General features: G+C 46.2%; 1 protein-coding gene across 3 annotated transcripts; it reads right to left on the bottom strand.

Moving 5' to 3' along the window:
* Positions 1-21: 21 nt before the first annotated feature.
* LOC116721448 (dynein heavy chain 17, axonemal-like) lies at positions 22-24,805 on the bottom strand. 3 transcript variants are annotated; one of them, XM_032565181.1, is made up of 22 exons: positions 23,085-24,804; positions 21,752-22,137; positions 20,307-20,493; positions 20,131-20,230; positions 19,968-20,053; positions 19,765-19,890; positions 18,323-18,481; positions 18,159-18,245; positions 17,923-18,090; positions 17,739-17,855; positions 7,602-7,852; positions 7,339-7,531; positions 2,643-2,789; positions 2,468-2,573; positions 2,307-2,398; positions 2,115-2,234; positions 1,898-2,041; positions 1,641-1,820; positions 1,332-1,568; positions 1,056-1,225; positions 859-979; positions 22-279 (listed from the first exon to the last, which is right to left on the bottom strand). In XM_032565181.1, the coding sequence occupies exons 1-22, from the start codon at positions 23,412-23,414 to the stop codon at positions 277-279; spliced, it is 3,510 nt and encodes a 1,169-aa protein (XP_032421072.1). In that variant the 5' UTR covers positions 23,415-24,804; the 3' UTR covers positions 22-276. The 3 variants fall into 3 exon arrangements, with proteins under 3 accessions (XP_032421072.1, XP_032421071.1, XP_032421069.1); XM_032565180.1 differs by having other exon boundaries at positions 1,641-1,817; positions 2,468-2,789; positions 23,085-24,805; XM_032565178.1 differs by having other exon boundaries at positions 2,468-2,789.
* Between the last annotated feature and the right edge of the window lie 2,092 nt (positions 24,806-26,897).

Genomic DNA, 26,897 nt, shown 5'->3' with positions numbered 1-26,897 from the left:
TCTATTGGTTCTACTGGTTCCACTGGTTCCACTGGTTCTATTTGTTCTATTGGTCCTACTGGTTCTATTGGTTCTACTGGTTCCACTGGTACTATTGGTTCTATTGGTTCTACTGGTTTCATTTGTTCCACTGGTTCCCAGTACAACCAGTGTTGTTGCTCCTCCACCCCAGTCCGGTCTGCAGAGGTAAACGGAGATCAGGTTTATGTTTTTATTGAGTCTCTGCGTCGCCCCCTGGTGGCTGCTGGAGGAACGTCAGGTGCTGCAGAGCGTCGCTCACTGGAAGAGACAGGAAGAGGAAGTTAGACAGGAAGCAGCTGATGGAGACCAGCCAGCTGGAGCGCCAGGTTCTACCGGGCCCTCCTGGGTTCAGATGAAGCTGATGAAGATGACGGGTTGATTATTTTAACAAGGATATTCGCTGCGTTCCAGAACTGTAGTCAGAACTGGGAAAAAAGAAAAATCAACTGGAGTCTGGCAAACGTCTCCCAGTTCCCACCTCCAACATGGCCGCCAGTGGGTTACCTGTCGGCGTGGTGCAGTACCGGCACTGTCCTGGAAGAGGCGCTGCTCTGTCAGATTTTTATGTTGTGAGTTGATTGTTGTTCTGTGATTACATGTGAAGCACTTTGAGATTTTTGTTACAAATTAAATTCATTATCATTATAATAACTGCGTTCCGCTGAACGGATCACTTTAATGAACTGATTCAGTGACTCAAATGAACTGTTGTTCCCGTCATTACCACTAGTGGCGCTGTGAGGGCCCCGGTCCCCTCCCACCCTGTCAATGTGCTCCAGAAGTGGTTCTGTTCCTGCAGAGCGCCAAGCAGCTGTGATGTCACTGTGATGTCACTACCTGCAGCTTGGCGGCCAGGTGTTCGGGCAGCTCCACCCCGGCGGCCTCCAGCAGCAGGATGGTGTCCGTCAGGTCGAAGGAGGCGGAGCCTCGGTCTTTGGGTTGGGTCGCCTGCTGGAGGCTGGACAAAGAGAGAGGCGGAGGGGTCAGCTCCCACCAGAACCGACCAGAACCAACCCGGCCTCAGGGGAGCTCACCTGTTGGTGGCCGACTCCAGCAGGAAGTCGGTGTACATGTCTTTCCAGTCCAGGATGATGGACAGCAGGCAGGTGATGAAGGGACGCATGTCCACCTGCAGCCAGCCCTGCAGGACCACGCCCTCGTCCAGGTGAGTCACCTCTGAGCTGACGGTCAGCAGTACCTGGATCTGAAGGGGGCGGAGCCACAGAACCACACCTGGCTCAGGTAAGACACTCTCTAGACAGAACAACGCTGACTGTCCAGGTGTGAACAGGTGTGTCCAGGTGTGTCACCTCTCTCTGGAAGTCCTTCAGGCTGGGCGGGTTCTGGTCAGCCTCGACCTCCCCGACTGCCAGCGGCTTTCCGTAGGTCAGGAACTCCTGGAACACGGCCTGCTTGTCACTGAGCCACAGGTGAGCGTACCTGTCCAGCCCCGCCCTCAGCTTCTTTGCCTCCTCCTTCACCTGCAGCAGCCTTGTCATCACTTCCTGTTCCAGAGCACACAGCTCCGGGTTCTGCCGCAGGCTCTCCTGTAACACAGGTGAGGAGTGGAGTGACGATGGAGTCGCAGGCCGTGTCGGAAGGACAGACGGCCGACTCACTTGGTAGTCACCATGGCGACCGACGGAGATCCTGGGAACCAGAGCGCCGGCGCCGTAAACATCCCTGATGATGGTTTTCAGGAAGGCGGCGGGGCCGTCGTCTATCGACGGCTCAAACACGAGTCCTCTGGAGTCCCGCAGTTGCAGAGAGACGGCCAGCAGGGCGGCGCCACCGCTCTGCTGAGAAAGACAAGCACCAGTACTTTTACAGAAGTCACCTCTAGGTGTGTGTGTGACCTCCAGGTGTGTGTGTGTACCTGTGTGTTCATGCTGTTGGTCAGGAAGCGCAGGGCTCTGTGCAGCAGCTGCAGCAGGCCGTCCTGGACTCGGTCGTCGATGTAGTCCAGGTACCCGGTCCAGGCCTCAGAAGCCTCATCAGCTCCGTACAGGCGCCTGTTTACCTGAGAACAGGTGAGCCGTCCTCATCAGCGCCCGTCCCCCTTCCTCTCCCCCCTGCCAGGTGTTCAGTCCTACCTGTGTCAGGCTGAGCAGCTGCTCCCCGTCTGCCTTGATGCCTCTGCAGTTGTGATCGTTAACGCTGCTCTCCAGCAGAGAATCACCTGAACGCTGCAGAAGGTCAAGCTCCGCCCACCCCTGAACAAACAGCAGCTCATAGCAGAGGGTGTGACTTAGCTCACCTGGGTGGTGTCGGCCTGTTTAACTCACCTGTGCGATGCTTTTCATGGCGTCCATGTTGGCTCGAGCTTCTGTGATGCTGGAATGAACGGTCAACACCTGCTGGCTCTGCTGCTGCACATCTGGACACACACAGAGATCATGACACCACCTGCTGCTGCTGCAGCACCACCACCTGCAGCATTATGCACCTTTACAGATCCAGGTCTTGCTCTGCAGTTCACTCAGAGTGTCATTCAGAAGCTGCAGCTGCTCCTGGATCAGAGGAAGCTCCGCCTCCATGGCCCCGCCCACCACCTGAAAGAAGAACGGAGCGTCACATGACGCGTCTCCTCCTGTGTGTGCAGGAGGCGCAGCAGCAGGAACCTGGTTGTAGCAGGACACGGTCTGGTCCAGCAGGAGGAAGGTGTGCGTGATGTCGTCTCTGGCCAGCAGGAGGCGGTCTGCGTCGGGGCGAAGCGCCACGCCGCCCTCTCTGCTCACGTAGCGCAGTTGCTGCAGCACCGCCTCCAGCTGTACGGGAGGAGACGGAGTCAGAGAACGTTCCTCAACTCAACAACACAAGAATGTTCTGCTGGCATGAACTGCAGTCCTCCAATCAGAACAGGGTGTACTGATGATGTCATCACTCAGCTAAGATTTTGTGAATTTTAAAAACACCTTCAGATTAAGTTTTTATTACTGATTGTAATAAAACAATCATCTTAATATTAATGATTATAACGGCGTTTAGTTACCGACTCGTTCATTCGTGTCTCTTTTCACGTTTATCGCGCTGTTCATATTCGTCTCCATGTTTGCAGTTTGTTGGCGTGAAACTCGACGTCATTCACAGCAAATATATTAACTTGACATTAACAAAGACGCAGCAGGACGGATCATCCTGACTAAAACTACCTGGATGTCAGACACATTCTGGGATTTATTATGCGTCTCTGCTTATTTCCAAGCCCAAATGAACAACTTCACGTACAAAAACGAGCCAAAAACTGCTTACAATAATCTGACAGACGGAAACTGAAAATAGTTCCTGGTTTTCCAGCAACAAAATGCGCATCTACCTCCATTGTTAACATTTCTGTCACGGAGGTCAGCTGCTGCTGTCGCAGAGAAACGGTGACGCAAGAGGAAATAAAATGACATTACAAAAGAAAACAGTAACGCAAGGTGATTTGGATAAGTAACTTTAATCTGATTACTGGATCGGAAATAGTAACGCGTTAGATTACTCGTTACTGAAAAAAGTGATCCGACGTTACTGCTTGTAAGATACCAGCATAGAAAAAGACAAAATATTTTTGTAGGAATGTCTTTATTAGAATAACCGAGCAGATAATCAGTAAATAACTCCAGGAAATTGATATGGAGACTTTCTGATCAGCTGGCTCTTGGGACGTGGAATGTCACCTCTCTGGTGGGGAAGGAGCCGGAGAGAGTGTGTGAGGTTGAGAGGTTCCGGCTAGAAATAGTCGGTCTCACCTCGACGCATGGCTCTGGTTCTGGAACCAGCCTCCTTGAGAGGGGCTGGACATACTTCCACTCTGGAGTTGCCCAAGGTGAGAGGCGTCGGGCAGGAGTGGGCATACTTGTTGCTCCCCATCTCGGCGCCTGTACGTTGGGGTTTACCCCGGTGAACGAGAGGGTAGCCTCCCTCCGCCTACGGGTGGGGGGCCGGGTCCTGACTGCAGTTTGTGCTTACGGGCTGAACGGCAGTTCAGATTACCCACCCTTTTTGGAGTCCTTAGAGGGGGTACTGGAGAGTGCCCCTCCTGGGGACTCCCTTGTTCTGCTGGGGGACTTCAACGCTCACGTGGGCAATGACAGTAAGACCTGGAGGGGCGTGGTTGGGAGGAACGGCCCCCCCGATCTGAACTCAAGCGGTGTTCTGTTGTTGGACTTCTGTGCTCGTCATGGATTGTCCATAACGAACACCATGTTCAGGCATAAGGGTGTCCATATGTGCACTTGGCACCAGGACACCCTAGGCCGCAGTTCGATGATCGACTTTGTCATCGTTTCATCGGATCTGCGGCCGTATGTCTTGGATACTCGGGTGAAGAGAGGTGCGGAGCTGTCCACTGACCACTACCTGGTGGTGAGTTGGCTCCGGTGGTGGGGGAGGAAGCCGGTCAGACCTGGCGGCCCAAACGTGTTGTGAGGGTCTGCTGGGAACGTCTGGCGGAATCCCCTGTGAGACGGAGCTTTAATTCCCATCTCCGGCAAAACTTCGAACACGTCCTGGGGGAGGTGGGGGACATGGAGTCTGAGTGGACCATGTTCCGTGCCTCCATTGTCGAGGCGGCCGATCGGAGCTGTGGCTGCAAGGTTGTCGGTGCCTGTCGCGGCGGCAACCCTCGAACCCGTTGGTGGACACCTTCGGTGAGGGATGCCGTCAGGCTGAAGGAGGAGTCCTATCGGGCCTTTTTGGCCTGTGGGACTCCAGAAGCAGCTGATGGGTACCGGCGGGCGAAGCGGCATGCGGCTCGGGTGGTTGCTGAGGCAAAAACTCAGGCGTGGGAGGAGTTTGGAGAGGCCATGGAGAAAGACTTCCGTACGGCTTCGAGGCGATTCTGGTCCACCATCCGGCGTCTCAGGAGGGTGAAGCAATGCAGCACCAACACTGTTTATAGTGGGGATGTTGTGCTGCTGACCTCTACTCGGGACGTTGTGGGCCGGTGGGCAGAGTACTTCAAAGACCTCCTCAATCCCACCAACATGCCTTCCATTGATGAAGCTGAGCCTGGGGACTCTGGGTTGGGCTCTCCAATCTCTGGGGACGAGGTCGCCGAGGTGGTTGAGAAGCTCCTCGGTGGCAGGGCCCCGGGGGTGGATGAGATCCGCCCAGAGTTCCTTAAGGCTCTGGATGTTGTAGGGTTGTGTTGGTTGACACGACTCTGCAATATTGCATGGACATCGGGGGCAGTTCCCCTGGATTGGCAGACTGGGGTGGTGGTCCCCCTGTTCAAAAAGGGGGACCGGAGGGTGTGCTCTAATTATAGAGGGGTCACACTCTTAAGCCTCCCTGGCAAGGTCTATTCAGGGGTCCTGGAGAGGAGGGTCCGTCAGATAGTTGAACCTTGGATTGAGGAAAAGCAGTGTGGTTCTGGTTCTGGTCGTGGAACACTGGACCAGCTCTACACCCTCGGCAGGATCCTGGAGGGTGCATGGGAGTTCGCCCAACCAGTCTACATGTGTTTTGTGGACTTGGAGAAGGCGTTCGACCGTGTCCCTCGGGGAGCCCTGTGGGGGGTTCTCCGGGAGTATGGGGTACCGGGCCCTTTGATACGGGCTGTCAGGTCCCTGTATGACCGGTGTCAGAGTCTGGTCCGCATTGCCGGCAGTAAGTCGGGCTTGTTTCCGGTGAGAGTTGGACTCCGCCAGGGCTGCCCTTTGTCACCGATTCTGTTCATTACTTTCATGGACAGAATTTCTAGACCAGCCAAGGTGTTGAGGGGATCCGATTTAGTGGCCTTAGGATCTCATCTCTGCTTTTTGCAGACGATGTGGTCCTTTTGGCTTCATCGGGTCGTGATCTGCAGCTCTCGCTGGAGCGGTTCGCAGCCGAGTGTGAAGCAGCCGGGATGGGGATCAGTGCCTCCAAATCCGAGGCCATGGTCTTGAGCTGGAAAAGGAAAAGGGTAGAGTGCCTTCTCCGGGTCAGGGGGTTTGTCCTGCCCCAAGTGGAGTAGTTCAAGTATCTCGGGATCTTGTTCACAAATGGGGGAAGAAGGGAGCGGGAGATCGACAGGCGGATTGGCGCAGCGTCTGCCGTCAAGCGGGCGCTGTACCGGTCCGTCGTGGTGAAGAGAGAGCTGAGCCAAAAAGCGAAGCTCTCGATTTACCGGTCGATCTACGTTCCCACCCTCATCTATAGTCATGAGCTTTGGGTCATGACCGAAAGAACGAGATCGCGGATACAAGAGGCCGAAATGGGTTTTCTCCGTAGGGTGGCTGGGCTCTCCCTTACAGATAGGGTGAGAAGCTCAGTCATCCGGGAGGGACTCAGAGTAGAGCCGCTGCTCCTTCACATCGAGAGGAGCCAGTTGAGGTGGCTCAGGCATCTGGTCAGGATGCCTCCTGGACGCCTCCCTGGTGAGGTGTTCCGGGCACGTCCCACCGGGAGGAGGCCCCGGGGAAGACCCAGGACACGCTGGAGGGACTATGTCTCTCGGCTGGCCTGGGAACGCCTCGGGATTCCCCCGGAAGAGCTGGAAGAAGTGGCCGGGGAGAGAGAAGTCTGGGCCTCCCTTCTGAAGCTGCTACCCCTGCGACCCGACCTCGGATAAACGGAAGAAGATGGATGGATGGATGGATGGATGGATGGACTTTCTGATCCAAAGCAAATATTCCCATAGTTAGTTTAAGGTGAAGGCAGGATGAGGAGATGAAGAGCTTCGGAGCTGCAGCCTGCAGAAAACAATGAAAAATAAGAGTTCACTGATCATTAATAGACATTGTATTAAAATATTTTCCCTACTATAAATTTACATGATCAAAAATCGCTAGCTAGCAATAAAAGTAACTGGTATTGAAAGGAAACACTGTTTTGACCATTTATAAAATATCTCTATTAACTAAATAAATGTAGGGTTAGTTAAGGGAAAAATATTTATTCCATATTCTGCTACTTGCAGCTATTGACTGCATTTTTTAACCCTTTATGTCTCAGCTACGCTCCACCCGCCGCTCGGCCTGCTAGCATAGCTGCGCTCCAATAGAAACTCCGAGCAAACATTAAAATATAAACTGAGCGGCAGCTGGAGCTGTGAGCTCAACTTTCACGCCTACAAACATTTTAGAACAATTTGTTATGACAAACGATAAAAGACACATTTCTGTCCTCACCTCCGTTTACTGCTGCTGGTGCCGCATTGCATTGTGGGTTAAATCCGCAGAAGGAGGTGTCGCCGCTAAAATGAGCGGAGCGACGACACATCCGGGTACTTTGAGCGTTCTTGTTCCACGGTCGAGTTTCAGACGTCCTTCCTCGACCTTTGACCTCTGCTGAGACGGGACTGGTTGGAACTCTGCTCCAGCCACCGCAGTTCTGGTTCTGACCTACCTGCTTCCTGCCGGCCACCTCCAGGTGGGTCGGCGGGTCGATCTGGACCAGCTTCTGGTTCAGGACGGAACCGCAGTCCTCCTCCAGCCTGGCGCTCCAATCAGACCTGGTGTTGGTTCTGAAGTCCTGCAGCAGCTCCATCACCTGCTCCGCCCTCTGCAGCAGCGCCGGCGCCAAGGCCACGTCCCCACACCTGAAACAGAGTCGTAGCAGAACCCGTCTTGGGCCCCGTCCGGACGCCGGGGGTTCTGACGGAGCCTTACAGGTTCTGGATGGTTCTGAAGCTCCTCAGGGTCTCCTGGGCTCGGCGCCGCAGCTGGCGGTTCCAGCAGAGCCGGGCGGTGCCGGCCGGGCAAAACCGGAACCACCGCTCGGGTTTTTCCTTCTGGCTGTAGAACTCCAGCTCGGTCCGGTCCAGGTCCGCCAGAACCTGATCCTCCAGCCGGGCCAGGCAGGGAGGCAGCTGGTCCTGGACCTGGGGCCGGTCCAGGAAGAACCAGAACATCTTCACCACCTGGAACACACAGTCGGGTCGGAACCGGCCGGATCCGGTCGGGTCACAGAGGCTCAGTCAGCACTAGAGATGCTCTGATCCGATTCCATATCCGGCCGGCCTGTAAATCTGGAGTCCCATCTATTCAGCCCCGCCACAATAAAAGCCCCACATTAGCACTGAGCGACACAAATGGCGTCCGTCGTAACCATAGCAACGCTGGCTGATGACGTTATTGGCACCAACACAGAGCAGCAGGACGCTGAGAGCGAAAAGGACGAACCGGACCGGTGTTCTGACAATCTGTGCTACCTCGTCAGATTTTCCTACAGTAGCACAGATAGATAGCTAAGTCTATCTGTCTGTGCTACCCGTCCAAAGCTGCTACCGTCATGTTCACAGTCAGAAAACTATAGCAGGTTGTTAATGTTAAATATATCGGATAACAATATTTGAGTGACTGAAGTGGAAGCTTAGCAGTTATGGTTAGCTTAGCATCGGAACAATTTCTATCCATGACGAAACCACAAGAAGATGACTTCCTTCATCTGAATATCTACCTGTTTAAAATGAAAAGCTGTAGATGTTTGCACTAATCCTTTACTAGAATATCCTACCTGTTAAAATATTTTAAATACAGAGGTTAGTAAGAATAAAACCGTATCAGACAGAGGAAACAGGTTTTATTGGAATTAAAGACAAATACAGATCAGTGTGACTCTTTTTTGTGCATTAATCTGCTGTATGACAGACTTTATTAAATGCAGCCACAATGTGTCACTGAACTGAGCAGGTCACTGAAATGATAGGATATGATTCATATACACTAATATTACACAGCTAAAATCCCACATAGTATCACTAACATCTATTCAGCAAAGTTTAGTAATAAAGAGCGTTATTAAACTAAAATATTTTTAATTATAAGAACAAAATAGCTAAAACCCCAACATATTTTGTCCTGATTAACCGCCAAATAATGATATGTTTACAGGAACGACATTTCAGACGGCAAACTAAAACCATTTATAGATAAATTTACAAGCTGCTGTCATGTAAAGTAAAACCATGAAGTAATTCAGCAGCTTAATGAAAGCCGGGAATAAAATAAATGAAATAAAGCTTACCGTAATCTGCGATGAAATAAAACACATGAAACGAAACTTCTACAGGTAGGACGGATTTATAAGAAATCTGCTGAGTCAGCAGATTGTGACGTAGCATCGATGTGAGCATGACCACAAGGTAGGACGGATTTACAGGTAGCACAGATAAACAGAACGCCGGTTCTGGTTCTGGTGGTCTTGGTACCGCGTTCAGACGGCGGGGATCGTCTTGTCCAATCGTCACTTTTGCGAATCCACTCAGAAAAACTGCGAGCGCGTGGGTCAATGAGAACCTGGAGGTCAGGTGACCCAGTTGCTAGGGGAACCAGCAGAGAAAATGTTTTTCATCCCTACACACACCGCCAGAATTAAGTTTCATTATTTATGTTAAAACAATGTAAAGAACCTTATTCTAGCCATAATCCGTTTTGAATTCACTTAAATATCATAAAACTTCTAAATGTGCTTTATTTTGAAATCCCAACAGGTGGTTGGCATGACAACGCCTCCCACCTGCCTAGCTGCGCCTCTTGGGGGGGAACGGAGGGAAAACCTATAGGCTTTACTGACTATTAGCACACGCTTATTTTGGGTTTTGTCAATAAGTTGCAAGTTTTCACATTGCTCATTGACATCAACGTGGGCTGCTCATGAGATCAGACTAATTCATGTCTGCAGGAATATTTTTCAGTTTCTCTGGGTGAGATGCAGAACCTTATTAGGATACGTAGCATGCTAACGGTCTGCCCACTGACCAACTGCATCTTAACACACAAAATAAAATAATTATTTAACGTCAGTCTGAAAGTAAACATCTAACATGTTAAATTTGTTTTCTTACATTTTCTGTTTTTGGATCGGTTTAGCCGTGTTATTGAAATATTGTTGTGTATCTGATCATATTTAATCATTTAACTGTACAAAACAGGAGCAGCTCATTTTAAAGTGTATAACCTCCAGCAGTCACACTGACCTCAGTCTGAGGATTCTCACCTGAGAAAAAGGCAAATGATTCACGTACATTTTTACACTTAACAATAAAACTTTTTAAAACTGTAAAAATTGATTATTTGTCAACTTCTTCAGCTTGTTTTTCATAAGATACAGTTTTTAAACATATTTCTTATGCAACAATATTGCCCATATTCCAGCTTATTAGAAGACATGAAAAGTGCGTAACGTTTCCATGAACAGTAAGTAGGTGGGCTGCATCTATTTCCTGGAGTTTTCCTGAGCGCTACAGTTAAGTAGGGCTGGACTAAGAGTTTTAAATATGACAGTACAGTTGTATTAATACGTGAATAAAGTCATAATTTTACGATAACTCTACACCACACTTTGCTAAAATGAGGAATACTGAGGGTCTTGTAAAGTTACAGTATTGGTTTTACAAATAAGGAAATAATCTTAAACATCAGGATCAAATCATCAGCTGCAGGATTTGAAACAATCCTTTAAACTTTAAAGAATTGTTTCTTTCAAACAAACTGTCTGAGCCGGTCACATCACATCTGGATAACTGTAAAAGCTTTCTTTCTTATTCAAATTAGTTTTTCCTCATCTTTCAACAACTTTATATCATAACTATTCTCCTAATATTATGACTTTATTCTTGTAGTTAAAACAAAAATTCTCCGTCTGTCAGTAAACCTTTGACTGTTCTCCCTCTCTGCTCTTTGGCGGCAGATTTGTTTCAAAATGTCGTCCGCTCCGTTTCTGCTTCTACAGGCATCCTGTTGATTAGTTGGGACTCTGCTGCCACCTAGTGACCGCAGGCTCGTTCATGAGTTAAGCATGAATAACTGACACGACGCCGGCCCCGCCCCCATGCTAACTAGAGCAATGCTCCCCAATCATTCCCGGGCGTTTGTCAGCAGCTGACCAATCGGCTGGCGAGTTTGTCCTGAAATAAATTCCTCTTATCTAGAGGAACTGACCTCCGACAGCAAGGCCACGTTCATCACAGCGAACATTATTTTGAGGAAAATAATAGATAATCACGGTCCGAGTTGTCAGTGGGTAACATGCATTCCTGACAGCCGTTACCCAGAACGTGTAGAGGGCAGAATACAATTTATTACATTTCCAAAACCAAAACGGAGTCTGGAATATCGCAAGAAATGGATCATGGCCTGCAGCCCACCTCCTGTCCAGTTGAATGAAAGTGATGGACAGGAAGTTATTCAGAACGAAGGTAACCGGTAGCAAACAACCTGATTTTTGTCATAACGACACTTACTGATGTATGGTTAATTAGGCAAATAACTAAACACAAGTGAATAAAGAAAACTATACTTTGTCACAAAAGCTGTTTTAACCTAAACAAAGTAATATATTATCTGGAAGTAATCTGACCTAAGACATTCTGTATCTGATTTAGTTTTCCCCGTGTTGCCTTGGAAGGGCTGCATATTTCTAATCTCCTTGAAGATATGCAAACATAACGCTCCTCCCACCTCAGCCCCTCCTGTTATCCATGCAGCTGTGGAGCTGAGCGCTCCCAAGGACATGCCTTGACAACAACATCCTATCGGACTTCTGCCGGGAGTCTGAGCAACGAGGTTTCATGGCCCTGTGATGTCACTTCCTTCACTCATGTCTTTGTTTTGCCCTTTGCTTTGTCTGAATGTTGCCATTTGCCCTAATGTGTCCTTTCCTCTTTTTTATTTCATACCCCTTTTATTATTTTATTATTAAAAGTGGAGTACTCACTTCTAACCCAGAAAAGAATTAATTAGTCACTCTTTAGCTTATTATTTAGAAACGGTAGAGTACTCATTATTTAGACCAATATTAAACTTCTTAGATTCAATTTTAGATTATTATGCAGAGACTCCTACTACTGCAACCCAGAAAAGGAAATAGAGCAAACTTAGAATCCAGTAAAAAAATCTTCCAGAACAGGAACATTTAGTTTTACATTACTATTACAAATTTAGAGCATATTTACAAAGTCCAGAGGATACTTCCTTACACTTATTTAGCAACCCGAAACAGGAGTATCTAGTTTACATACTTTAGATCAACAATAGATTATTTTTCTTTCCTTTGGTTTGTTATTTTGTTTGTATTTCCTTTTAATTCCTGTAAATCATTTTGTATTGTCTTGTTGTTGAAAATATGCTATATAACAGTGGTCCCCAACCCCTGGGCCGCGGACTGGTACCGGTCCGTGGATCAATTGGTACCGGGTATTATCTGAGTCTGGAGGATCTTTTATTTTGAAAGTCCTTTAACCGGATTCTCTCGGTTCCGTCTTGCCGCCAACATGGAGCCACAAGCAGCAAAATGAGTCAGAAACGGATCAGATTGTTTGTAAAGTTTCTTTGTGAAGGGAAAAGGCCCAGAGAAGAGACAGGAGGATGGATTTATCCCGGCAGGTGATTCCCACAGTCCAAGCTCTGCATGATATGGTGACCGGATGTTAATGAGGCAATGAAGCTTCAAGCTGCTTCTCCACTAGAGACCAAGAACCCTGAGCATCAGCAACACTTCCGGTCTCATTGTCTCTCGTCTCTCCCAGATGGACCGTCTGGTTGCAGAGAAACAAGCTCAGGGCTCCATTAGTCGTTATCCTGAGTTAAAGTTTTCACCAAAGTAAAATATTCGTTTTTGTGGCGCATCTGTATTTTATTTTGAAGGGATATGTAAACGTTACCATAGCGACCAGAGTCAGAGAGCGTTAGGGCAGTGGAGAGACGAGAGGAGAGGAGTTTGTGAGTTTTAGGTCTGGTTCACACCATTTAAGGATTGTGGGCCGATTTTCCAAACCTCTGTGACCACAGAGCCGATAAAAGTCCAACAGGTTCGGTCGGTTCGTGAGTCCAGCAGCAACACACCACAGAACCGATTCCAGAAGAAAATCCAGTAAAACCCCAACAGACCAAATATGAATTTAGAATAATCAAACAGGATGACGATGTAGAAGCAGCAGTGGTAGTTTGTGGCTCATTTTAAGCGATAAAAAAGAAAAGATGTTTGATAAAAGAGGAGGGAGCAGCCGCTGTATGTGATGGAAAAATTACATTAAGGTCACATCTGCTAGTCATGTTATATGAATGCTTGTGAACTCTCACCAAAAGAACTATTTGGGTTACATGTAGAAGGTTGGAAGTTGTTTTCTACAGCTGCATCAGAACCAGACTGTCTCGCCCTTTGTTGTTAATTCTTTATCCTTGGTATAGGCCTGTCGCGATAAACAATAAATCAATTAATCGTACGATAAATTAAAACTATCAACGTCATTTCAATTATCGGCATTATCGTCTCTTCTGACCTTTTTCTCTTTCTGTTAATGACACTGAATGAAAAAGGCTCAACTCCGGTGCTCTCCACTGACCCCCCCTTCCTCATTTCCTTAGTGTAAAGCCCAGCCTGCACTATCTTATCCTGCATAATCTTAGAGCTGGCGGCCGATTGTCGGCCCATTTTCAAAACCTGACAGACCACACATTGGCCGACAGAAATCCTAGGTATAACGGTTCCATCGGGTTCGGTCCGGCCATGTGGTGTCCAACAATGGGCACAAAATAATGGCTACAAGTTCAGTGAACTAATTTTAAAACCAGGCATTAATCAATGCTTTACTACAATCTACCTGCAATGCATGTGGCTAGTGTCAGCGTAAAGTCCTGACTGAATGAAAATCATTATAACCTATTTACGTCACGTTAACGAAGAACAGCTGAAAAGTTACCGGGTTTATCAACTGCAGTAGCAATTTCGTTCCAACTCCTCCTCTTGTCATTTCTATATTATTTGCATGTTGAATAAACATTAATGTTGTTTCCACATATCATCTCCGGGTTGCACCGTGTCAGCTGTTTGGGATTCCCCTCCATAATTTCCCTTCAGAAAGCACGAGGAGAATCCGCGCTTTCTGATTGGCTGCCTGTCACATTCAACAGGCTGCTTTAAGCTCCCAGTCGGGGAAAACCCCTGATTTGGATCAGAGCGGCAACAACGATCTACCGTAACACACCACACAATCTTAGAAAGACCAACGTTTTAAGATTGTTTTAAGGGGAAAAATAGGAGCAAAAAATCATGTAGTGTGAATTATTGCATCAGGTAGTCGATGTGCCCATTTTCTCTATTTACATCTAATTATTACTGAAGGGCAACATAATATACAGACTTCATAATCTTTTGGTTGAATGCAGTATTTATTTCCACTTTGGCTTTATGTTGTTTAGTTGTTTTTTTCAAGTGCGTTTTTTATTGATGGAGACTGAGAATCCATTTTATTTTTGTTTTTGTTTATTTTGTTTATCAGTTCCAGTATTTAGTGTTCTATTGAAAATAAAGTGTATTTATCTCTGGCAGGAAATCGCCTGCATTATTACGTCATTTCCATTACATGAGTGTAAAAAGGTCTTCAAACAATATTATCGTTTATCGCAATAATTTTTGAGACAATTAATCGTTCAGCAAAATTTGCTATTGTGACAGGCCTACCTTGGTATAAAACTCATGTGTTTCTCCGCCTGGCAGCTTTTCATCCAGACCTGCTTCATTACTGATTGTCCTACAAGCTCTCTGTATTGTGCACAATATATGAATAAACCTGATTGAGTGATTTCACCTGAACAGTGATTGGAAATAGTATTTTTCCACGACACTCTATTTGCTGCACTATGCACTAAACCGGACTCTCAGTTGCCAAGTCAGCTGTTTGGGATTCCCCTCCGTTCTTACGTCACCGCACTTTCTGATTGGCTACCTGTCACATTCCACAGGTTGCGATAAAAGGGCCAAGACAAGCTGACATGTTGAATATGGCCGATGTGTAGGCCTGTCACGATAGCAAATTTTGCTGAGCGATTAATTGTCTCAAAAAATTATTGCGATAAACGATAATATTGTTTGAAGACCTTTTTACACTGATTTAATGGAAATGACGTAATAATGCAGGCGATTTCCTGTCAAAGATAGATACACTTTATTTTCAAAAGAATATTTAACACTGGAGCTGATAAACTAAATAAACAAAACAACCAAAAACAAAATGGATTCTCAGTCTCCATTAACAAAAAATGTACTTGATAAAAACTAAACAACATAAAGCCAAAGTGGAAATAAATACTGCATTCAACCAAAAGAGTGCAGATTATGAAGTCTGTATATTATGTTGCCCTTCAGTAATAATTAGATTTAAATAGAGAAGATGGGCACATCGACTACCTGATGCAATAGTTCACACTACATGATTTTTTGCTCCTATTTTTCTCCATACAACAATCTTAAAACGTTGGTCTTTCTAAGATTGTGTGGTGTGTTACGGTAGATCGTTGTTGCCGCTCCGATCTAAATCAGGGGTTTTCCCGACTGGGAGCTTAAGCAGCCTGTTGAATGTGACAGGTAGCCAATCAGAAAGCGCGGATTCTCCTCAGCACTTTCTGAGGGGAAATTACGGAGGGGAATCCCAAACAGCTGACACGGCGCAACCCGAAGTCCAGCCGACGTGGAAACAACATTAATGTTTATTCAACATGCAAAGAATATAGAAATGACAAGAGGAGGAGTTGGAGCGAAATTGCTACCGCAGTTGATAAACCCGGTAACTTTTCAGCTGTTCTTCGTTAACGTGACGTAAATAGGTTCTAATGATTTTCATTCAGTCAGGACTTTACGCTGACACTAGCAACATGCATTGCAGGTAGATTGTAGTAAAGCATTGATTAATGCCTGGTTTTAAAATTAGTTCACTGAACTTGTAGCCATTATTTTGTGCCCATTGTTGGACACCACACGGCAGGAACGAACCCGATGGAACCGTTATACCTAGGATTTCTGTCGGCTGTGTGGTCTGTCAGGTTTTGAAAATGGGCCGACAATCGGCCGACAGCTCTAAGATCGTGTAGTGTGCGCTGGGCTTTACACTAAGGAAATGAGGAAGGGAGGAGTCAGTGGAGAGCACCGGAGTTGAGCCTTTTTTCATTCAGTGTCATCAACAGAAAGAGAAAAAGGTCGGGAGAGACGATAATGCCGATAATTGAAATGACGTCCATAGTTTTAATTTATCGTACGATTAATCGATTTATCGTTTATCGCGACAGGCCTACCGATGTTAGATCGGAGCGGTAACACACCACACACTGCAGGATGATCGGTTACGATTATTGCAAGCCACAATCTTAGGACTGGGAATGTTCTAAGATTGTTGTAAGGGGAAAATCGGGGCAAAGCATTTAAAATTGTGTTATATGAACTAGGCTTCAGCAGGGATTACAACATGCAGAGGCCTTGTCTGACGGTTCACCTCTCTCCCCCTCCTGGGCCAAGCCTTGACTGGTCCGCAGTGATAAAAAGGTTGGGGACCACTGCTATATAAATAAAATTACCTTTACCTTTCCCTCTCCTTTCACGCTTGTAGGAGCAGATTATGCCTTTCTGTATTCTAAATGGTTTGGGTCACATGATCTGTCAGCTGTCTATTTAGGTAGCATGCGGTGTTAATGAAGACAGGTGTGTTCCACCCGAAAGGGGGAAACAATTTTTGACCGCAACGCAACACAACGCAATATTAACGTGATGCAATGCTATTGAATTAATGCTGTGTGGATCGCTGGAACTATGTTAGAGGTGTTATTGACAACATGTTAGAGGAATGACTTGTTGTACAAAGGAAATAAGATGATGATTGCCGAGTCATGGAAATAAATGGATTAACTGGACTAACATCAAGGACGGCTCTCATTTCAATCAGCGGATAAGTGATCGGCGTGTCAACTTTACCCCGGTGTACCACCTCAGGGGCTTAAAGCTTTGGCTTAGCCTCTACAACGCTGATATTAATAATATTATCCGATCTGCTCATTTCCACCTCTGTAATATTTCCCCCTCCCTGCTCTCTGCCTCCATATTCTGGTCGTTTCTCTCATTGATTCCTGTATTTCCCTCCTGGTTGCTCTGCCTCATAAATCTGTCTATAAACTTCTACTGGTTCCAGTTTCTGCTGGCCTCATTTCACCACATCACTGCATTTTACAGCAACTTCACTTTAAATCCTGTTTCCATTCAGTTCATAACCTTTCCCCTCCTTATCGGTCTGACCCGCTGCTCATCGCCACCCGTTCACCTTCGTTCTTCCTCTTCCTCATCCTCAGAGCCTGTTGTCCGTCTCAGCAGCGAGGGGAAAAGGAACGCTGCTCCTCCTGACATCCGGAACGTCGACTCAAAGCTCGTCTGTTCAGGTTCTTCTCACTTTAACTGTGCCGTTATTTTGTGGTTTTGTGTCTTGCAGCCATTTTTACTGTTTATTTTGTGTTTTTAATGTTGTTTGTTAAAGGTCCTGGGGTTTGAAAGGCGCTGGCAGATAATAATAATAATTATTATTATTAGACTGCAGTAACTGCTGTATTTACATTTAAACAGCACTTTAAGCTAATGTTTATTTTTAAGCATTTAGGTGAAGGCAGATTTTCACACGTGGTGTTATTTCATTACTCTCACATCCAATGAGACTTTGTGATGTTTCCGACTAATAACCTTACAGACCTGACGGACGACTCTTGTCCAATTTTCTGCCTCAGTTTCGGCTGAGGAGGCAAAAATGTCTCAGTAAGGCATCGAGATTTACTGCCTCTGCCATTAAAACCCAGTTTGTTCCTCATGGGGGTGGAGTCGGCGTCATGTCACTTAGAAAGTTCTGCTTCTGGCCCCCCTGACACCTTGCCACGACCCCTGGGGGGGCCGCGTCCCATGGCTTGAGAAGCCTGTACCAGCCCATCCTAAACCTCACATATGGCAGCTGAACAGGCCGGACCGGTGCATCCCTAATCGGAACCGGGCGGCGGTACCTTGGCAGCGGACGCCACCTCGCTGCAGTCCTCCAGGGCCTTGCTCAGAACCGACACCAGCCGGGTCTCCAGGTCCAGAACCTGCTCCCAGAACCGGTCCAGCTCCAGCTCAAAGGTCTGAGGGAGGGAGAGAGGCGGGTCAGCGAGGGCTCAGCTACAGGAAGCGGGTCGGGGGTCGGCTCACCTGGTCCTCTGGGTCGGTGGGGTCGCAGCTGCAGGCCGACAGCAGCCTCACCTGGACCAGGAAGTCCTGGTACACCTGCTGGATGCCGACGGTCAGCAAGGTGCCGCTGGCGCCGGTCAGAACCGCCTGGTCCAGCCGGTAGAACCGCGCCGTGACCAAGTGCACTTCCTGTTGGACGGAGGGGGCGGAGTCAGTCTACAGGAAGTGAGAGGCTTCAGGTGAGGGGGCGGGGCTACCTGGATGCTGAGCAGGCGGTTCAGGAAGGTGTCCAGGTGGAAGAAGACCAGGTGAGATGGGAAGGTCCAGCTGGGAGTGGGCGTGGCCTGGAGGACAGAGACAAGCTGGACGATGACATCACTCTGGTTCCACCTGGACAGGTGGTCCTGCTGCAGCCCAGTACCTGGTTCTGATTCTTGAGCTCCAGTTGGGTCTGCTGCTCACAAAAGGCGGACTTGAGAGCCTGAAGGGTCTGGATCACCAGCTGGATGTCCTGGAGAACCGGGCCGGGTTCTGACACCAGAACCCCGATCACTTCCTGTCCAGGGAGGAAGCCCCTGCTCTGCAGGTGAGACAGGTGAGACATGCTGACATCTTGATGGAATAAAGCAACAGGTTCTGAACCGATGGAGACGACGAGCCTCCTCCAGGTTTCCTCCAGAACGCTGCTCAGCGCCACCGCTCTGCAGGTTAGACTCCGCTAATTATCTGCTAGCTATCTTAACTATTAGCCACTAGATGGCATCGTTATTAGATTGTAGCTATCTTAACTATTAGCCACTAGCTAGCTTCACTACTAGCTTTTATCTGGCTTCACTATTAGTTACCTTTAGCTTACAGGAACAAGTCGCCAAACAAAAGTAAACTGACTGTCAAAATGAGAAAAAAAAAGAGAAATATTTAAATTAATTTAAATATTTTATTAAAGGGGGGAAATTATTTCTTTTATTTTTGTCATATTTAGTGAAGGTTAATGTTAGTTCAGGTCAGCTTTATTGTGAAATTTGGTTTTATTTTGAATAGATAATTTCCTGTTGAGTCTTGCATTACATTAGAAACAACCCAGTGGAGGATTGTACAGCTAACAAAACTCTTTCTGCCTGAGTTTGCTGTGTTTTATTTGGAACGAAAGAAAAGGAATTGTAGAACAGATTCTGTATCGTCATTTCTGTATTTTTTATAAATAAAGAATTTTTTGTTAAATTCACGGTTTTGCACACATCCTTTATTTTTTCAAGAGTGTCTATCGAATGACACAGATATTGGATCGGTTGCCATAACAGACCGATAATGTTCAGGCTTAGTAAAGGCAGCAGTGTTAAAAGTTTTGGGAAAAAGTAGTTACATATAGTCCAGAATTTAGGGTACTAGAATTTTACACCCTTATAATATTTAGTTAAATACGTGAATATGCTGACTCCATTTTATGTAAAATCCATCCATTTTCTTTACACCCCTGTCCCTAGTGGGTCAGGAGGAGTGCTGAGCCTACCTGCAGTGAGAGTGATATTTCTTTTAATTTATTAACTTTTAAATGTGACCAGCAGTTTGGCTTAAGATCCACTGGCTGGTTTCTTCATTGAGATTTAAGTCCAGTGTAAAAAATGGCTTTTTATTTTTAAAATATTATTTTATCTGTATTTATTTATATGTGTGCGTAGTTGGTGTTTTGTCCATAATGTTTCCATTAACACATTGTTATCTTTATCTAGTCACATTTTCAAGCTTCCTGTTTTCAACATTAAAACCTGTTGAGCCACAGATCCACAGCGCCTCCATCAGACCAGAAGTGGAAGCAGCTGGACCCAGGTCCAATAAAACCCGGGTTCTTCCGGGCTTCAGTACCAGCTGGATGTAGAGGTTGCAGATCTCCTGCAGCAGAACCACGGTCCTTCTGGGCCGGCAGTAGAACTCAGAGCGGGTCCACAGCAGGCCCACCGCGTCCATCACTGCTGCCACGTTGTCCTTCAGCTGCCAATCACAGACAGACTTTCTGTCAGCTGACTGAGGACCAATCAGCTGCAGGCAGGTGCAGTTGTTTCTGGTACCTGATGGAAGTCCATCTCCAGAACCTCGCTGAGCTTCTGCTGGACCGGGGTCAGGTGCAGCGTGATGTCTTCGGCTTCCCGGACACCTGAGGGGACAGACAGACAGATAGACAGACAGACAAACAGACGTCTCTGCATGTGTCCTAAAGACACCGCTGTCCACCTTCCTGGACGTGTCTCTGGAGGTCCTGCAGAGCGGCCCAGTAGATGCTGTCTTCAGCCTTCAGGATGGAGCCCACCTGCTGGGCTTTGGCGCTCAGCAGCTGAACACACAAACAGCTGCCGTCAGAACGCCGCCGTGACATCATCAGGATGATATCATCAGGATGACATCATCACCTGTTCCTGGATGAAGAGCAAGTTCTTCAGACGGTTCTTCCAGAAGGAAAACTCCTCTGAAGGGACAGGTTTCTGCCGGTCCAGAATCAGTCCAGACCAGTCCTGCTGGAGAAAGTCTGACACTAGCTCCACCCACTCCACCACCGTCTCCTCACAGGCATGGAGCAGGCGGGCCACCGCCAGCTTCCTGTGGGAGGGGAAACACAGGCTGAGCTCTCACCCGCATTCCCGCCTGGAATCTCCTGTATTCCCGCCTGGAATCTCCTGTATTCCAGCCTGGAATCGCCCGCGGCATCCATATTATTTTCCGTATCTGACCGTCTCTATTTCTAAACAACATAAAAATCTGAAGACGGTAGAAAATTCTTTCATTTATACAGATAATTTACACCCCGGACTACTTGGCGCCGATGCGAAGACATTTTCAAATTTATGCACAGAGGACAATGCAGGAGCAACTCAATCCGTCAAAATGTTGTTCAAAATCCCAAATCAATATCCTGTCTCTCCTGGACAGTGAACCAAATGCATCTTGCTGACCGGAGTTAATGGACAGGAGGCTTTGGAGCGAGAGGCAGTGCAGACAGAGAGTATGAGGAAACTAAGCAGAATGCTCTGTTGTGCTGCAGGAGGCAGAGGTTAAGGCTGCCGCTCTGCTCACTCTGCAGTTACAACAAGCGACAAGACGGAGTTGGGAGAAATGAAACAAAAGCCAAAACCGGGAGAAGTTACACTGCTTATTCAAATGGTGCTATAAAAACGGAAGCATTTAATCTTAATCCCAATAATCTGTGGGGATTAATTCAGCCTCGGGCCTCTAGATAAAGTTAATTACAGTTGGACGGGTCCGGTCAGGCTGGAGGCTTTATTTCTCCTCCAGATGTGAAGCAGGAAGTTGAGGCTGTGGTTCAGGCCGCAGCAGGTGGAGCGCTCATAATGTAAGTGAAGGCCTTTAATTTCATTGTTTGTATGAAGTTATTGGGGCAGAGAAAAAGTTCATAAGTTCATCTGCTTTCTGGGAGCTGGATCCTCTGTTCAGCTTGTTGAAAAACAGCCCAGTGAAAATGAAATGCAACTGAAGAGCCTGTTTCAAACCGTCATAAAAACAGAACATGATGATATTGTTTTCATGGCATCAGTCAAAACTGGCAGACAACAAAAAGGTCTGCACACACACACACACACACACACACACGTTTATGTGGCTATCTTTGTGGGAACTTCCCATTGACTCCCATTCATTTCTACAGTCTAACCCTAACAGTTACATATCTAACCCTAACCAACCAAAACTCAATTCACACCTTAGTCCTAAATCTGACCCCTGACCCAAAACCAGAGGTTCCCCCTGGGGGGCCCAGGCTTCGGTCCCCACAAGGTATTACACACACTCACACACACACACCGTGTCTCACAGTAAGTACATGAGGAGTGAACTGTCTTACTGTTCATTTTGGTTCACATGGCAACTGTTGTCATGGAGACTGCTACGGTCCTCGACAGAATCGTCATGGTGACTGTGATCGGAGTTATTGCTGCCAGTGAGGCTGAGCTTTTTCAGAGAAGGGTCCTGAACCAGCCCATTGGTGTTGCTGTTGTCGTTGTCATGGCAACCACCGCCTCGATCAGGGCTACAGCGTGCGAGGAAGCGGTCGAGGTCGTCCTGGTTACAGAGCGCGTCGGGTGGAGGAAGGAAGGTGAGTCCCTCCACCTTAGCCTCCACCACCTGAGCGGCGTTCTTCTGCTTCTCCATCAGCTTCATGGCGTCCTGGGCCACGCCCACCGCCCACCTGCTCCGGTCCGCCGCCCTGCTGAGGAGGGGGCAGGACACCTGGGGGGACAGGGGACATGTCTGTGGCTGAAGACGGACTTCGTTCAGTTTGACTGCAGACATTGTTGGACTAGGATCATTTTTCATCTTGAAACACTTTCATTCAGTTTTCTGGCTTTTTTATTTGATCTAACAGTTTTTATTAATTTATCCACTTTGTATGAAAGTTCAACTTTATTTGTGTAGCACATTTCAGCAACAAGGCATTTCAAAGAGCTTTACCTCATAAAAACACAAACATGCAAAGTCATAGAAACACAGTCAGGAACTGAAGCGTTACATTTTGCCCTCCTTACACATCCGATTATTGATCAGCGTTTCATTGATTAAGCAGCTCCAACCAGCTGGTTTTAGCCCTAAAGGAACTCAGGGTTTCAGCTGTTTTTCAGTTTTCTGGAAGTTTGTTCCAGATCCGTGGTGCATAGAAGCTGAATGATGCTTCTCCGTGTTTGGTTCGTTTCCTGATGCAGAACAGAACCAGAACCAGCAGGTTGATCCAGCAGCAGCAGATCTTTAATCCATCCAGTGATTTATAAACTACCAGCAGTTTAAAGTCTCTCAGTGAAGGACTGTAGAACCGGGTGGTGTAGAACTGGGTGGTGTCTCTATCCTCCTGGTTCTAGTCAGAACTCCAGCAGCAGTGTTCTGGACAGTTGGGTTGTCAATCAGACCTGTGAAGACGCTGCTGCAGGAATCAAAGCCACTAAAGTGAAACTAAAGCCTGGATGAGTTTCTCTGGTCCTGCTATCTGTGTATCAAATGTTTATTGCAATTAATGTTTAGGTTGCTAAATTTGAGTAATTTTAAATGCTTTCCTCTTTCTAAATCCAAACATTTAAATCAGAAATGTGTTACTAATCTGTGTTCCTGTTAGCTGGTTAAATTATAAATTGCCACAAGTGCCCGTTTTGGATCATTTTGGGCTGTTAGCATTAGCATTAGCATACCTCTTCGCTGAGGCCTATCAGGCCGCTCAGAGCCTTTCCTCCGCTAAATTCCTGGATCCTGAAGGCTTTCCCAGAGCCTTCCTGCGCCGCCCGGGACACGCACACAACCTTGGCCTGGGCTGCCGAGGGGAGGCCGAGGCTGGCCTGGAGCCCGGAGTCCGGCTGCAGGTGGAAGAACAGCTGATGATCCGGGCTGCTCATGAACCTGGTCAGAGCCGTCTTGTTGCTGATCTCCGACACAAACTCCCGCCATTTGTCCGGGTCCAGCCTGAAGCTCCGTTGGACCAACATCCGGATCGGTTCTAACCGCTCGTCGTCGGTACCTTCCATGTTTCTTCTGTCTCGGTCACTATACGACCAGTTGGACCGAAAACTAACCTAAAACCGTTTAATGTCCTGGAAACATCAACGTTTCTAACGGTCAGAATAATACCTTCAGGGACTGTCAGGAAAAAACGCAATCTGCAGGTTTCCAATTTAAAAAGCCCGGGAAAAACAGCTTTTACGCAACTATATACTACCTACTACGGAGGCCTGTAGGGGCCATGGGGATTTTTTATCTTTTGCGTTCTCTCGCATTAATGTACTGATCAGTTCATGCGGCATAACTGAATCCTGTAAGCCTTTCTTACGGGCCGCCGTACTTTCTGCCTTAATGCAAGGTTATGTAAGGTTTTTCATATCTGGTTGTGGAATATCTGAAGTTTTCTATCTTTTTCTTTAGTATAGAAATGCACCACAACTCTATGATATATACAGAAACTTTCCGTGAGAAGGAAAGCAATAAAAATACATCCAAACTATTTGAACTATTTCTGAGTTATTATCGCGGGTTATCTCCTGTGCAGTTTCATCTCAACCTCCTTAACAGACATAAACATGCAGTGAATAAATCGAGTTTCAATCAGTTTTTGCACCAAAGAATTAATAATAATAAACTCGTTTCCACCGAGGCTCTGTAAGAGCCATATGAATGAAATAAGTAATTATTGATTTGACAGGACACTTGGGTGGTGGGCGTGTCGATGTGGGCGTGACGTCACCAGGTATGAATGGGAAGGTGACCGGCGTCGTGTGTATGAGGAAGCGGCACTTGTGCAGTTTGTCCTGGTCAGTCCTTGTAAAGTTTGAAGCATGATAATCAAAATGGAATAAATCGATAATCGTGGCCTGGAGATGATTGACACACGGACAGATGAGATTCCCCCAGTTAACCCAGTGCGGCGCTCTGCCACCATTTAGGTTCTTTAAATATGTATATATTTGAAATGTTAAATTGACATTAGTGACTGTATACAAAATAGACCAGCAAATATTGCAGTAAGCATATTGCGAGGGAACGCAAAACAAAATGTTCCCCCATGTCCCCTTGAGGACTCCGTAGTATGCGGCCTTTTCATTCTCGTCTTTGTCTCGTTCTTCTCCTCCGATAAAGATGCTGAACTCATAAACTCAGGGAACTAATTAGGAACCGATTTTAATAAATACTCAAATCTGAGCTTCAAAGAAATAAATATGGTTAACAGAGGAAGACAGTGATGGGCTTGTGTGACCGGTGAACTTCTGCGTTGTGTGTTGATAAGACAAACCTAAAAATCACCAGTCTGGGTTTGGAGGCTCTCCGTTTATTCAATCTGTCAATCGGGAGATATTAGCATTAGCACGTAGCATGTGCTCCAGTTCTCCAACCCGATCTATAATGTTAGCATGTATCAAATGTTATATGTAACCAGGTGAACAAATGGGTACATGTCTGAACTGTATTTTGTAAACCCTGTTTTGCTTTGTTTCGCCAACTGGTTGCAATTCTTGTTTTTGCCAGCATGTGGTGCTGCTTTACAGAGAGGTCAAAAGATTTCAGGAAGTAGAAAAAACCTCTTGTGTATGTATCGTGGCATTCTGAGAAAAGCGGAAGAGAAGGACATTTTTGTGTGCCGAGACCTGGTGAAAAGGATGAGTACATGGCCACCTAGCCGAGAATCCAAGTGTTCGAAGTGCCACTGCCGTTTATTTACACCCTTTGTAATAGTTTAGCTTTGTATGTGAAGCTACGTTGCTACATGTGAGCCCGCCATTTTCACCGAAGCTGAGGCTTTATGTTGACAGAATACGGGTCATTTACATTTGTTTCTTTGCAACCCAGAAAGAGAGAAAAGTGTTCTTTTTTCATAAAAAAAACAATAAAGGACCCATTTTATTTGAAGCTCCGTGTGCTGCATTACTCCCGGCTTCATATAAATGCGTAATAGCAACTCGAATGAAAATATTAAAACACCTAACATTAATACAGAAGAAAAAAATAAACATTTGGACAATATAAATGAAAGGATTACAATGGATTATAAAACTTGCCTCTTCCCAGTGGAACGAGTAACAGAAGGGAAGAGGAAAAGAACAACTTAACATTTATAGAGCGCGGGCAAGATGGCGGAGAGAGCGGATGCGCAGTAATGAGCTCCGGGTAGCGAACTCCCTAAATAAGTAGTTAAACATTATGAAGTCCAGACTAGACACAAAAAAAGGAGTACAGTCGTAATTTAATAATAATAATAATAACTTAAAGCGTCCAGTGATAACGGGAAAGATAACTACAAGCAAAAGAAAAAAACGAGGATAATGGCTAACAGCAAAGCTAACAAGGCTCTGCTAACTCACGACTACTGTATGGACACCGATGCCAAAGGGACTAAAAACGCCCTATCATCACCATGCAAGCCTCCTGACCCTACCCTGGCTTCTTAAAAGGAAGGTCAATCCACAACAATATCAGACTGGTGAAGGACCTGATTGAATACAGGGACATGATCCAAGACGACGGCTTTATTCTTTTTCTTGACTTTTATAAAGCCTTTGACTCGGTGGAACATCAATTCTTATTCTCAGTTCTTGAACATTTTGGTTTTGGAGCCAATTTTATTAACTTAATTAGAGGTTTATATCAAAACATTAATAGTTGTGTAATACTACCTAAGGGCACCACAGCCAGATTTAACATTAATGTTGGAGTTCCTCAAGGGTGTCCCATCTCCCCATATCTCTTTAATTTGGTTGCAGAAATGTTAGCAATCTATCTTAAAAACTGTGTAGTCATTGAGAAATTAGATGTTTTTGGTACAGAATTAATCATTAGCCAGTTAGCAGATGACACCACCGTTTTCTTCAAAAATCACAAGCAGGTTTCAATTGTAATTGATAAAATTAAAATTTTTTCTGAGGCTTCAGGACTAACACTAAATTTAAAAAAATGTGAGCTTATAGCCATTCATGACACTCCCCTAAAAGAAATATCTAGCATTCCAATTAAATCTGAAATTAAATACGTAGGAAATGTTATAACCAAAAACCAAGAATCAACCTGAACTATTGAAAACAAGATCAAAGAATGTAAATCCAAACTTAACTCATGGCTCCAAAGAGACCTCTCTATTTTAGGACGCATTTATTTAACTAAAATGGAAAGTTTATCAAGATTAATTTACTCAACTTGTAGCACTGCTATCCCAAATAGTTTAACTAAAACTATTAACCAAATGAACATGAACTTTATTTGGAGGAACAGGCCACACTACCTACAGAAAAGTCATATGGTGAAACAATTCAAAGATGGCGGTCTGAAAGTAATTGACTTTGAATGTCTTAACGGAACCCTTAAGATTAATTGGTTGAAATCCTGGGTTAAAAATTCTCAGTTATTTTGGTATTGTGTCCCTAATTATGTATTTAACAAAATAGGTGGTTTAAAACTTGTACTTCTAGCTGATTTCAATATAAATAAATTACCCATTAAACTATCAGAGTTCCATAAACAAGTAT

This window comes from Xiphophorus hellerii, chromosome 6, assembly GCF_003331165.1.
Source record: "Xiphophorus hellerii strain 12219 chromosome 6, Xiphophorus_hellerii-4.1, whole genome shotgun sequence".
Taxonomy (NCBI): domain Eukaryota; kingdom Metazoa; phylum Chordata; class Actinopteri; order Cyprinodontiformes; family Poeciliidae; genus Xiphophorus; species Xiphophorus hellerii.
Note: the sequence above shows the minus strand (reverse complement) of the source record. Positions and strands in the feature narration are given on the sequence as shown.